The sequence below is a fragment of the Seriola lalandi genome, unplaced genomic scaffold (genome assembly GCF_002814215.2).
Source record: "Seriola lalandi dorsalis isolate HSWRI2012SDOR001 ecotype SW California unplaced genomic scaffold, Sedor1 jcf7180002054969, whole genome shotgun sequence".
NCBI classification, from domain to species: domain Eukaryota; kingdom Metazoa; phylum Chordata; class Actinopteri; order Carangiformes; family Carangidae; genus Seriola; species Seriola lalandi.
The window spans coordinates 915,373-927,983 of record NW_019525520.1 but is presented as its reverse complement, the minus strand read 5'-3'; the positions used below and the strand labels follow the sequence as shown (position 1 = coordinate 927,983).

The following is a 12,611-nucleotide window of genomic DNA, read 5'->3' as shown; positions in this document are numbered from 1 at the left end:
ATCGATATTAACTGATACGATGATGAGGAGGTCGTCCTCGGTTCTTCATCTCATGGATCCACAAGCTGGTGGATCTCTGGATCCTCCATCTTTTCTGAATTGTCTTTTTATATATATATGTGTGTGTGTGTGTGTGTGTGTGTGTGTGTGTGTGTGTGTGTGTGTGTGTGTGTGTGTTCACAGGCTGCAGTGTAGAAGAAGCTCTGGAAGCTGCCTCCCTCCATCCGGCTCAACTTCTGGGGATCAGCCACAGGAAGGGGAACCTGGACTACGGCTCCGACGCAGGTCTGGATCTGCTGCATCAGTGCACTATGAAAAACACACATTACATTTCTTTTCTGCAGTGTTCATTGTGTAACACACACACACACACACACACACACACACACACACACACACTTGTGTTTTGCAGACCTCATTTTGCTCGATGACACCCTCGACATCAAAGCCACCTATATTTCTGGAGAGGAGGTTTGGAGAAAAGCACCATAGAAGAAGAGGAAGAACACGCTGCAGCCATGCTGATGGAAACTGGCCCGACAGCTCCGGACCCGCGGTGCCTTCAGGGGACGCTGTATCCCAAAGAACCACAGATCTGCGACCAACCATCCAATCAAAACCTGGTCGACTGTCTGGGACACGCCCCCTTTGATCCAACGCCATGAAACAATTGGACACGAGATACTTTTTTAATAACGGTGTTAGAAATAGATCCAAAACCAAACCAGGAAGTAACAACACAGAAACTGAGACCTCTGTAAACGATGAGGTCACACCCACGGTCTCTCCTGATTGGCTGTCATCAGCCTGGACTACCAGTGGTGAATACAACATGATGATGAATGACAGTGTTACTGACCTTGTTGTCTTTGCAGCTGCTGTTCACTTACGTTCTCTGTTTTATTGCTACAACTGCAGAGGAGACAATCTACTTCCTGTTTACACCGGCTCGCACACGCTCAGTGCAGGTGCTTGCTCAGGTATGTGTGAGTCTTCAGCCACAGTCCTACCTGAATGTGGGCAGATCTGAACTGATGACATGACGTATGAAGGCTTTTATGAATGATTATGTACTTACTGTAACAAACAGTTTTTTTGCTTGTATCTAAATACTTTTCTTACTTTATTTAATCATGTTAAATAGTTTTGATTCAAAGGGAAATATTTTGGTATTAAACTGGACAAATCGCCTGAATGTTCTCAGTGTTCGCCACAGGCAACACGGGGAGGAAACCGATGTTTTAAACTATCAGGATTTTTGTTTCTGAGCATCATACTTTCTATGCAACTTATACAACATGCTGTATAAATGACATTGGGCTATGTAAATAAAATTTGACTTGACTTCCCTCTGAACTGAAGGAGTGTAAATCATTTTTTTTGGTTTTGTTTACTTTTTTTTTTTTTTTTTGCCTATATTCGTTTACATTTTGGATAATTAAATAGACTGAAATTTGCTATGAGCATTTCCTGTTTGCTTTATTTATTGGATGTAGCGACAACGTCTAGAAAAATACTTTTATACAGAAGAAACTAAAAAATCGGATAATTATGAGGCAAGTTCTGCCGCTATAAGAAGCGTCTTTCTTTTGTCTTTTTTGTGATTTTCTACATTTATTTACGGAGACGATGATATCCTTTGAAATTTTGGGATAAACTAAATCTGAAAAATATGTTTTGGTTTTTTTTATTCCGGGAAAACAGCTGATAAATACAGATGTTGAGAAAAAGCCACACTCACAAATCTTTTTTTTTTTTATCAAGATCAATAATGTTAATATCAATAATTATCCCAATAGTTCGAGAGAAGTTCAGTTATCAATTATCTCGAGGTAACGAGATAAATATTACGTTATCTTGAGATAGTCATAGGAGTGCCATAAAATAAAGAATAAATCTGTAAAAGAATAAGTGAATAAATGTGGAAATATAACGAGGAATAAATAGCCTAATAGAATAAATAAATTAATGTAAAAATCTGGAAATATAAAGAGAATTCAAACATTTTCCTGCATTTTCACATTCATTTGTTCATTTTTAACCCTTAATTTTTCCTATTCTTATTTTCCTTATTGTTGTTGCAGCTAAAAGTTGGTTTGTGGGTGGGGTGAGGTGAGGTGAGGTGAGGTGAGGTGAGGTGAGGTGGGGTGGGGTGGTTTATGTGCAGGTATTTAAAAACCTTCACATCTGTAGTCACGCCTTCCTGTTCCAGACTCTGCTCGAGCGCTCTGTGTGTCCACACTCAGTTTGAAGACCGTCGCCATGGAGCTGAAGCTGCTTTGTGCTGCCGTGCTGTCGGCCTTCATGGTGACAGGTGGGTGCTGGTCAATATTCTGTAAAACGTAAAGCTGGTCTCAGTACAGTGTCAGTGTTGATCATCTGACTTGTATTTTTAAGAAATCTGAATAGAGCAGAATGACTTTTCTGTTTTAGTAAAACTTTGTATTAAATATATAAATCCAGACAATTCATTCATGTTATTCATGTATCAGTGTCTTTGTGTATTTACAGTGTTTTTCCCTGTCTGGTCAGTTTACAGTCATTCATACACAGTCATAAAACAACAGAGACACAAACTGCTTTATATTCTAACATCAGACAAACAGTGAAAACTCAATAGAAAAGTGTATTTTATGTAAAATAAATAACTTCTTATGATGGTAGAACAGAGGAACTTAGAGACGCCTCCAACTGTGACTTTGAGGATATTTTTACTGGTACTAATAAACTAATAAAGGTTGTGAATATTTCCTCCACCTCAGCCATCGAGGGACACTGGATTGTAGGACGGAGTATCAGAGCCACACTGAGGAAAGAAATCTGAAATTATAAGAATTAAAAATGTAAAATGTAAAAAAACCTTTTTCTAAATATTACATCAACCATCAAACAGATGATGATAATGATGATGATGATGATGATGATGATGATGATGATGATGAGCCAAAAGATGAAGTATCTCTTTATTAGTGAAACCTAAAGTAGAACTTCACAGGATGCTCCACGTTCCTCATATTTCTCTCTAAAACAACACACAACCTAAAATTACAAAATTATTCTCATAATATTATAATTTTTTTTGTTAAAATTACGACTTTATTCTCAAAACAGCCTCAGCTTTAAAGGAACAGTTCAACATGTTGGGAAATACACTTCTTCATTTTCTTGCAGAGAGTGAGATCAGAAGATTAGCATCACTCTCTTTTGAGAGCCGGCAGCTGGTTAGCGTAGCTTAGCTTAGCTTGAAGAAAGAACAAAGTCCGCCAACAAACACAGCTTAAGTTAAATGATTAACATTATGCATCATGTTTAATGTAAATTACATAACCCTGTTTCCCACAAATGAGTTTCATACGTCACATTGGGCACCGTAATCATGGGCAAAGGTTTTCTTTATGGACATCAGTGCAGTAAAGTAACTATATGTCATAGCATATCTTGTCAAAAGTCTCTACACGTTGTTTCTAGAATATAATTCTGCAATATTACAACCCGCCCATAAAAACTGCTCCTACTTTTACTTCAATACTTCAACTACATACACACACACAAAATATTGTAATGGAGGATTTCTTCTCTACATTGATCTTATTAATCAACATCAAAAAAATTTATTTATTATAATATTTTATTTATTTTCTGTCCACTCAACGTGAGAATCCACCTAATAGTAAAAATGACGATGAGTTTTCAACAAAAAACATGAGATTGATGATTGAATGATTAACTCGTATCAACCAATAAAGTGATGCTTTAAAATACATTTCATATATATTTTATACTATTTTTTTTAAAAAGTATTACCAAATCATATCAGAGCGGTATTTCCTCATTTCCCTTCCAGGGCTCTACATCCCCCGACCGTTTCAATGGACAGATTTTCTTGAAAAATCTGTATATTTCATGTAATATTTTACCATGTTTAAGTAATTTAACACCTCATGTTAAGTTAAAACACAAATGATGAACTTTAACAATATAATTGATAGATTCAAATGTGCCTGACACTTCCTCCTCGCCTCTTGGTCGGCCATGCTTGCTGAAAAAAAGGGGGTGTGGCTTTTCTGCAGTCCAATCAAATAAGTTTGTGCATATGGGCGGGGTCAGATGGCAGAAATCATAGATCTAGACATCCCAGAAAGGTTACGTCCAAACATTTGATCTGAATATACAAAGAAACACATTCTTCTCTGTAATTTTCTATCAGTCAATGTTTCATTTATTGTGTCTCCCACAGGAAACAACGCACAGTCAAGTGGTGAGTTTGGTTTTCTTACAGTTGTTCATTCATTTAATTTCTCAGTCCAGGTTTGAATAGTCAGAAGTTCATTAAATCGTATTTACAATATTTTTGTGCCACAATGAATTTTACCATGTTTACCATGAATGTTTGCATAACTTATGCAGATATTCATGGATTTATCAGTACATGTTGAGATATTTTGCTGAGTAGATATGAACTTTGACCTGCTGGTAAGATAGACAAAATGTCAGAGGATCAACAATTCAATAGGTCAAAGGGATTCATCATTCATTCATTCAATGTCAATAGGATTCGTCCTCTGGGGACCATGAATAGTTGCATAAGATTTCATAAGAATGAATTCAGTAAATGTTGAGATATATTTTGCTGATTAGATGAAAACCTGTCCTGCTGGTAGAAGCTAGATGAAAAGTCAGAGGATCACCAAAGTCACAAGGGTTCATCCTCAGGGGAACATGAACGTCTGCATGAGATTCAATTATGAATCGTTCAATAGTTGTTGAGATATTTCAGTCTGGACCAAAGTGGTAATCTGACAGACCTCCACCAATGACAGCACACAGAAACAGCACCGACCAACAGTGATCACATGAACTTTGAATGTTTCCCTCCAGTTTGTGGCACCGCCCCGCTCAACACAAAGATCGTAGGGGGTCAGAGCGCTGTGCCGGGGGCGTGGCCCTGGCAGGCCAGTCTGTACATGAATGGCATATTTTTCTGTGGAGGCTCCCTCATCAACAACCAGTGGGTCCTGACTGGTGCTCAGTGTTTCCCCAGGTGAGCTCTGACACGTCCCTCAGCACTTCACCTGTCCAAACAAAGAGATTAATAAACAAGAGATAAACTATATTCATCCTTGAGTCCAAGTGAATGTTTGTGTGAAGAAGTTCCATCAAGGCGTTACTGAAATATCATGTTCACAAGAATGAGAAGGACGGACAACCTGAAAACAATATGGCTCCGTAAAAAGAAGAATGAGTAAATCATATTTCTTCAAATGTCTTTATTCACAGTTGCAGCAGATCTGTTACTGCTTCCATCACTCATGCGTTGTCATGTTGTTTTTCTCAGCACCAGCACTTCTGGTTTGGTGGTTTACCTCGGACGTGACAAGCAATCAGTTACAACGAGCCCTAACCAGCAGTCCCGGTCAGTGACCATGGTCATCAAGCATCCATCCTACAACAGCATCAATTTTAACAACGACATCGCCTTGGTGAAACTGTCCTCCACGGTTATGTTCACCAACTACATCAGACCTGTGTGTCTGGCGGCGGCTGACAGTATCTACAAGGCCGGGACGAAGACCTGGGTCACCGGCTGGGGATACGTCCAGACCAACAGTAAGTATCATTGTTATTATACAATGATATTTGAATTGACGTTAAGAGTGACTGAATAGTAACCAAGCATCAACATCCGAGGCTGAAACATGAAGCATCAACACTGAAGAACCAGAAGCTGCAGTTCCTCTAACGGCCACTAGAGTCTGGCTCCAACAGTGAGTCAGTCCCCATAGACTCCCATGTTAAAATGTCCAACTTTACAGCAGAAATAAACATGTTTACAGCCTGGTACAGAAACTTGCCTGTTTACATTTCATTAAGGACTAAAGTTATGGAGAATTGAGGGCGTGCCAAGATGGCCGCAGTGGAGCAGCTTCAAAACCACTCTTCAGAAAACCTATCAAGTGACGTCACAGAGGCTACGTCCAACTTTATTTACAGTCTGTGGTGTTAACCGAGCCCGACCTGAACCCGAAAGACATTGTGTTCTTTATGTCTGGACCCGACCTGAGCTTGATCCAGTTACTGGTCACTAAGACCAAGAGAGTGGCTCATATCATAAAGCAGTTTATAAAGCAGTGAATTACATTTCTGATCTGCTGCTTCGTTATGAACCACCCAGACCTTCAGGTCGTCTGGGACAGGTCTGCTTCCTGTCCCAGAATCGAATCTAAAACACGGAGAAGCAGCATTCAGTTTGTACGCCTCACATTTCCGGAACAAGCTCCCAGAGAACTGTGATGCATTCAGTGCTAGTTTTTGTCTTGTACTTGGATATTTGTGGATATCTAACTTCTAATCTGATCAGGTTTTGATCCAACAAACATATCTCAGAACATGTGAGAGGTAGGACTTTCTTTTTAAGGTTTAAGGACGTTCAGGTCTCAGACCTTCACTTCTGTTAACACTAATCTCTCTTCTCTTTGTCAGAGCCCCTTCCTTTCCCCTACAGCCTGCAGGAGGTGAGCGTTCCCGTCGTGTCCAACAGTCAGTGCAACAAAGTCTACGGAGGAATCACCAGCAACATGATCTGTGCCGGTGTGCCCAGTGGAGGAAAGGACATCTGCTTTGTGAGTCTGTCCAGAAGCTTTTCACCTTTCTGTATCCACATTATTCTTTACCTTCATGACACCGTGAAGGTACAGTTAGACAATCAGCGGGACAGGATGTCGAATAAAAACAGACGCACGCAAGCACAATAAAAGCAATAAAAGGGTGATGGGGAGACAATAAAAAGACATGACATATGAATATAAAATCAAGTCTATAAAAATGAGTTTTACAAAGTGATATGAAAGAAGTTGCTGATTCTGCCTTATCTCATGAAGCCTCGACTTTGGAACGACCAGAAGGACCAGCCCGAGGATCTAAGGCTGCGTACTGGCTCGTTTGGGGTTAATAACTCTGTAATGTAGCTTTAAAAGTGATCAGTAAAATCGTAAAATCAATTTTATAACAAACAGGGAGCCAATGAAGGAAAGCAAGGATCGGGGTCATGTGATGTCGTCTGTTAAAACCAGTAAGAAAAGTGCAAAGAGGCTCAAAGTGGCGACATGCAACGACGCATGGTCTTATGCAGCTAAATGTGAGCGCACTCAGGCAGCAGAAAGCTGAGGTCAATGCCGGAGTATTTCACTGTTATTTTAAGGGCGCATTATCAAGGTGTGTGTGCACTCTGTTTGTTACTAGAGCTGCACAATTAATTGAAATATAATCCAAATCTCAACATGGCTAAGTGTAATATCCAAATCACAGGAGCTTTATTCATTTTATTGATGAAGGTAAAATGTGGCACATTGTTGAGCTTTGTTAGCACCATAAGTGCCACAGAGACGCTCCGACCTACAGATCATATTCTCCAGGCGTAATCACAATATCTGCCAAAATAATCACAATATGATTTTTTAACGCTGCCGTACGTCTTGGACACATTACAGGACTTAATGTGATGCTGAACTGCATGTGCTGATACCAATGAACCCAAATACACAGCTGGCAGACGAAGCTGGCAGTCAGTTCAGTTCAATTCAATTTTATTTTATAGTCCTTGTTAATATCTATACATAGTAAATAAGCATAGAAATAAAACACACCAGTATTGGCTTAAAGTGTAGGCTGCAGCTACAGCTTATTACATAACGTTACATGAAACAATAACCCTCTCACTACAGGTCAACGTGTAGTCCCAGAAAATAGGAGCAAAAAACTGAACAAAACAAACAAAAACAGAAACTTTTCAGCAGTAAAATTAGACAGCATGTTACTTACAGAATGTGAAAGAGAGGCAGGACCAAGAGATCAGGCGAGTCAAACATACTGAGACCAAGAGACAGAAAGTAATAAAAAAGTAAATAAAAATATTGTCACTGCTGCAATTTTACAATGATAACGATAATTTCATCATTTATTTATCACCATATTTTTCAAAACTCCACCATTACAATAGCAATCTGTCAACATGCAAGCGCACCAGGCTTTTTACACTCGATTAACATGATTAATAAGGAGACTGAGCTCAACCGTTTGAATCACACGCCTGTTTTTCTCCCATTAAACTAACAAAAGTGGTTTTGTACTTGTGCCGTAAAATAAAGCCCTGTACGCGCCAATGTGGCTGTGATCACTACAAACACTTAGCAAAATAATAAGTATATATAATTCAATAATATAATGCATAATGTGAACTTTTACTTGTGTTTTTTTAATCTGTGGTATTACTACTTTTACGTTAGTGAGGAATCTGAGTACGTCTTCCTCTACTGAATTGAATGGTTTCCAGTGTATTGACACATTTCCTGGTGATAGTAACCGTGATGTTTCACCTGTGCAGGGCGACTCAGGCGGCCCCATGGTGAGTAAAACCGGATCCAGGTGGGTCCAGGGTGGAGTGGCGAGTTTTGGAAGCGCCTGTGCTAAACCCAATGCCCCAGGAGGCTACACCCGTGTGTCCAAGTATCAGGCCTGGATCAACAGCCACATCTCCACCAACCAGCCGGGCTTCGTCACCTTTTCAGGCTCCTCCAGCGTCGGTGCAGCCGCCGGAGTCGTCCTCCCTGTTCTCCTCTCTCTCTTTGTCCTCTCATAGGAGGTTTCATGATGCCAGAGGAGTCAAATAACTGTAAAAACATCCAGCTGAACGAGGTTTATGGTCTCATACGTATGTGCTTTAAGATTTGTCTTAAAACAAGCAAAATAAAATCTGCCCAATATTTCCACTTGTTTCTGCTTCATTTTCCTGTCTCTCCTGCTTCTCTCGGCGAAGCCCTTAGATTCCTGATACTTTCACATATATATATATAATTATATATAATATTATATTTGCCTCTTTATTACAAAGAATACTGCGTTTTACTGTCTAATTTTTTGACTGATCAATTCTTTTGTCTTTTTTAGGACGATCTTATATGTAAATAAAACTGTAAATATTCATTTTCATACATTTTTTTTACCTGAAAAATGTAGTTGGCATGTCGTAGCCACAACAACCTTAGGTTAGGTAACACAGGGTTTGAAAAGTGAGGGCATACTTTGTGTCTTGTACAAATACATGTGCAGAAGTAATGAGTCTATTTTCAAACCAGATATAGGATGAGACAGCACTGTTTATGTTGTGTTACATAACCTGTTTCTTCTGCAAAGCTGTGCCAGTGTTTGCCTTGTTCCTCTCCACTGACTATATATAGACACAGTCATTGATATTCTGCCCTTAATATATACTAGTTCCCTCACATTGGGCACAATAAAATTTGACTTTACTTCCCACTGAAATGTAGTAGAGTATAAATTAGCAAAAAATGGAAATACTGCAAAATTATACTTGCAGTACAGTACTTTACATCACAGATGACCCTTGGGCCTGATAGTTCCAGGGCTCCTGTTTAATATAATATACCATTGGATGTACCAACAACTTCCAGAAAAGTATTCTTATACAATAAAAAACTTCAAAATCAGAGACAAGTGAGGCAAGTTCTGTCTTTGAAAGGAGCTGATTTCTAAATAGGTCGTCACGTTTAAATAAACACGTTTCAAATATGTTTCAAATAAATGTGTTTTTAAAAAAAGAATAAATCTGTGTTTTTGGTTTGTTTGTTTGTTTTTATTTCTCTGTTCAGCTGAAACCGCCAATTCCGACCGGCGATCATTACATTGAACACCACTTTAATGGCGGGCCAAACAATAGGCTACTTCCTTGCTGCTAAAGAAAACACAAAAGACCAAAGGTGTAAGTTATAACTAAGATTTATCCCTGTATCGATCGTTAGCCTCCGTTCAGTGTGAGCTACAACATGAAGAACTTCTTTAAAAACTCAGACAAAACAACAACTTTCAACAGGATCAGGACGAGAAGAAACTCCCGCCAAAAAATGTGCAATTTTATGGACAAAATGGCGGCTACAAGGTGGGTCACTCATGAACTGGAATAACAGCAAAGATTTAGGATTTATCAGATTCAATTTATGAGGTGTTTAATTACTAATTAATTTCAGACTAATATAGAAACACAACATTTTAAAATTTTCTTAAAATAAAGTTCTGGTTGGTGAATTACTTGTTAGCCGAATTAACCGGAAAGCAGCCATGAATCGTTAAAAGGAACTTAAATTCACGTTTAACAAGGTATGTGTATCTGCTATGAAGACAGACATTATTACTGGTAAATGTATAATGGAGTTCGGTCTGTGGTGTGGAACTGAACTGTCGTCTTGATGTATTCAGCTTCCATTAACCTGGACTGTAACAGGGGGGGAAGATATTCGTCTTGACCGGATAAGAGGTCGATGTGTCCCGACGGCTGTCCGGTGTCCTGTCCTGAAAATGTCCCCGGAGAAAAGGAGCTGTCGCCGGTGGCGGGCTGAAGGAGAAGAGCGTCAAGCTGAAAACAGTAAGGCCGACATTAAGAGGAAGCGGCCTTCAAAATAAAAGACAGGACTGGAGCGTTAACCCAAACCCAGTCTACTTTATTCAGATTTTATTTTTTCAACAGATTTTAATTATGTTTTTTCTGATAGTTGCTTGATGGTCATTGACGGTCATTTAGTGCTGAAATAACTGAGTAATTGTTTTTCTATAAAATATTAAAGGATAGTGAAAATATAATGTCCCACAGCCCAAGATATTGTCTTCAGTTATCTTATTTTGTCCAAACTACTATCTGTGAAACTGAAATTAGTCAAACTTTAACATTTTTGCTTTAGAAAATTAGTAAAACAATTATTTGATCATTAAAATAGTTTCAATTTCTGTTAATTGACTATAGATTCATCAATCAAACAATTTGGACTGTTAGTCAAACACAATAAGTCATTTAAAAACATCTTTTGAAGTTTTTAACAATTTATGAAGTTATAATTAAGCAATTACTCCAAAAACATTTGGCAGATCAGACCAATATTGACAATTGAAATAATAATTAATTGCAGTTCCCATCATTATACAACAGAAATGGACTGAAATCCAACAATCCATCTGCAGCTTCCTTTATTTGTCAAATTGTGACAGAGGAAATTGTTGTTAATTAAAAGCAGATTTCATACATATTCCCATTTATTGTTATTGATTGACATTTATAATACTTAAAAAATGTTGCCAGTAGGGATTTTATTTTGAATGCAGTGACAGGAAGTGTTTGTTATTCATTGTGGATTGACAGTGATGGTGAGGAGAGCAGTGGTGACTGTGCATATGGGTGCTTAAAGGAAAGAGGATGCATGGAGATCTCAGACAGCTGGCAGGAACATCCATCCGCTTCATGCTCCGTCCGTCCCGGCAGCAGTCAGGTGAGTCCCGCTCTCCACACGGCCGCTGTTTGTTTTCAGGTCTTCGTGCTGCTGCAGGTTCTCGTCCAGCCGCCAGCTGTATACTGCAGGTGCACCAGGTTACCTGAAGTCTATGTGAACTTCAGTATTAGCAGGGATGCATCTGCATTGAGGTACAGGAGACTTCACTTGGATGCAAACCACATCAAACAGCATGAATTCAGTTTTAACTGTTAAAATTTCGTTCTTTAATGTAGTGATTGTTATTTTTTTTTTCACTCTGAGATAAAAGACACACCAACGAAGAAGGAGACAAATGCTGCGAGATGTGTGATTTTGAATTTCTGAGAACAGTAGTGGATTTTGGTAGAGAGCAGAGGAAACACATCTTCGGATCAGCGTGTCCTTTTTTAAAGTGTGAGCTCCTGAGGTTATCAGAGATTTCAAGTCCTTGTTCAAGGACAAAACTGTGGAGAGAGCAGGGAGGGAGCTGAAGCAGCACATACAGGAGAAGCACATGACAGTACATGACATCTGTGTCTCTCTGAGTCTGAGCAATGTCACCCACTAATGTTTCTGTGAATCCTGTGTCTTTGCTTCTCTGTCCCTGACAGTATTGACTGAGTGGATCTTTAAACTGATCGATATAACACCAGCTCTCAGTCTGAGGTCAAAATGATATGATAAAGATTATTTTTCTGCCAGTTTGAAAATCCTTTGATGTATCAGTTCTCAGTTTTCATCTCAGCATTCACCTTGATGCTGTTTGATATGATACAGTACGGATGTGTAATGCATTCACTTAAGGAAAAAAGAAATCAGATTTTTTTTTAAAAGAAAACCATTCTCAGATTTCTGAGATAATTATTTCGTTAATTCAGAAAAACAGACAAAATGATAGAAAACTGTGAAAAAATCTTATAAATAAAAAAGAAAAATGTGACACATGTAAAATCTTGCTTTGTCCGACCAACAGTCTAAAAGCCAAAGATAATCAGTTAACTGTGACATATGACAAAGAAAAGCATCAATTCTACTTAATGTAAGAATCTGGAATCAGAGAATCTTTTTTTTGTTGAAAAAAAAAGAGAAAACGTTTAAAGCTCCTCCAGTGTAAAGGTCTGTGTCCATGTGTAGTGTGATTATAGATCAGCTCTAGCTTCTATATTAATACTGTGAAAGTATCAAAGCCTCAGTCCACAGAGAAATGCACACAGCCTGTATTCAGAAACTGAGCCTTAAAACCAGCCGTCAGGACTTCTGGAACTTTGTGATGTCACAACAAAGCAGTCACCAAGCCCC

General features: G+C 38.8%; 1 protein-coding gene and 1 long non-coding RNA gene across 2 annotated transcripts; both read left to right on the top strand.

Moving 5' to 3' along the window:
• The first annotated feature begins 6 nt into the window (after positions 1-6).
• LOC147817384 (uncharacterized) lies at positions 7-1,356 on the top strand. The gene is made up of 2 exons (XR_015436437.1): positions 7-285; positions 413-1,356. It is a non-coding gene; the product is annotated as an uncharacterized LOC147817384 (long non-coding RNA).
• An 844-nt stretch (positions 1,357-2,200) lies between these two features.
• On the top strand, positions 2,201-8,765 carry LOC111646371 (chymotrypsinogen A-like). Its single transcript, XM_023395849.2, has 6 exons — positions 2,201-2,314; positions 4,238-4,258; positions 4,879-5,041; positions 5,336-5,607; positions 6,481-6,620; positions 8,381-8,765. Exons 1-6 carry the CDS (start codon positions 2,263-2,265, stop codon positions 8,633-8,635), a joined length of 903 nt encoding a protein of 300 aa, XP_023251617.1. The 5' UTR covers positions 2,201-2,262; the 3' UTR covers positions 8,636-8,765.
• Positions 8,766-12,611: the final 3,846 nt, after the last annotated feature.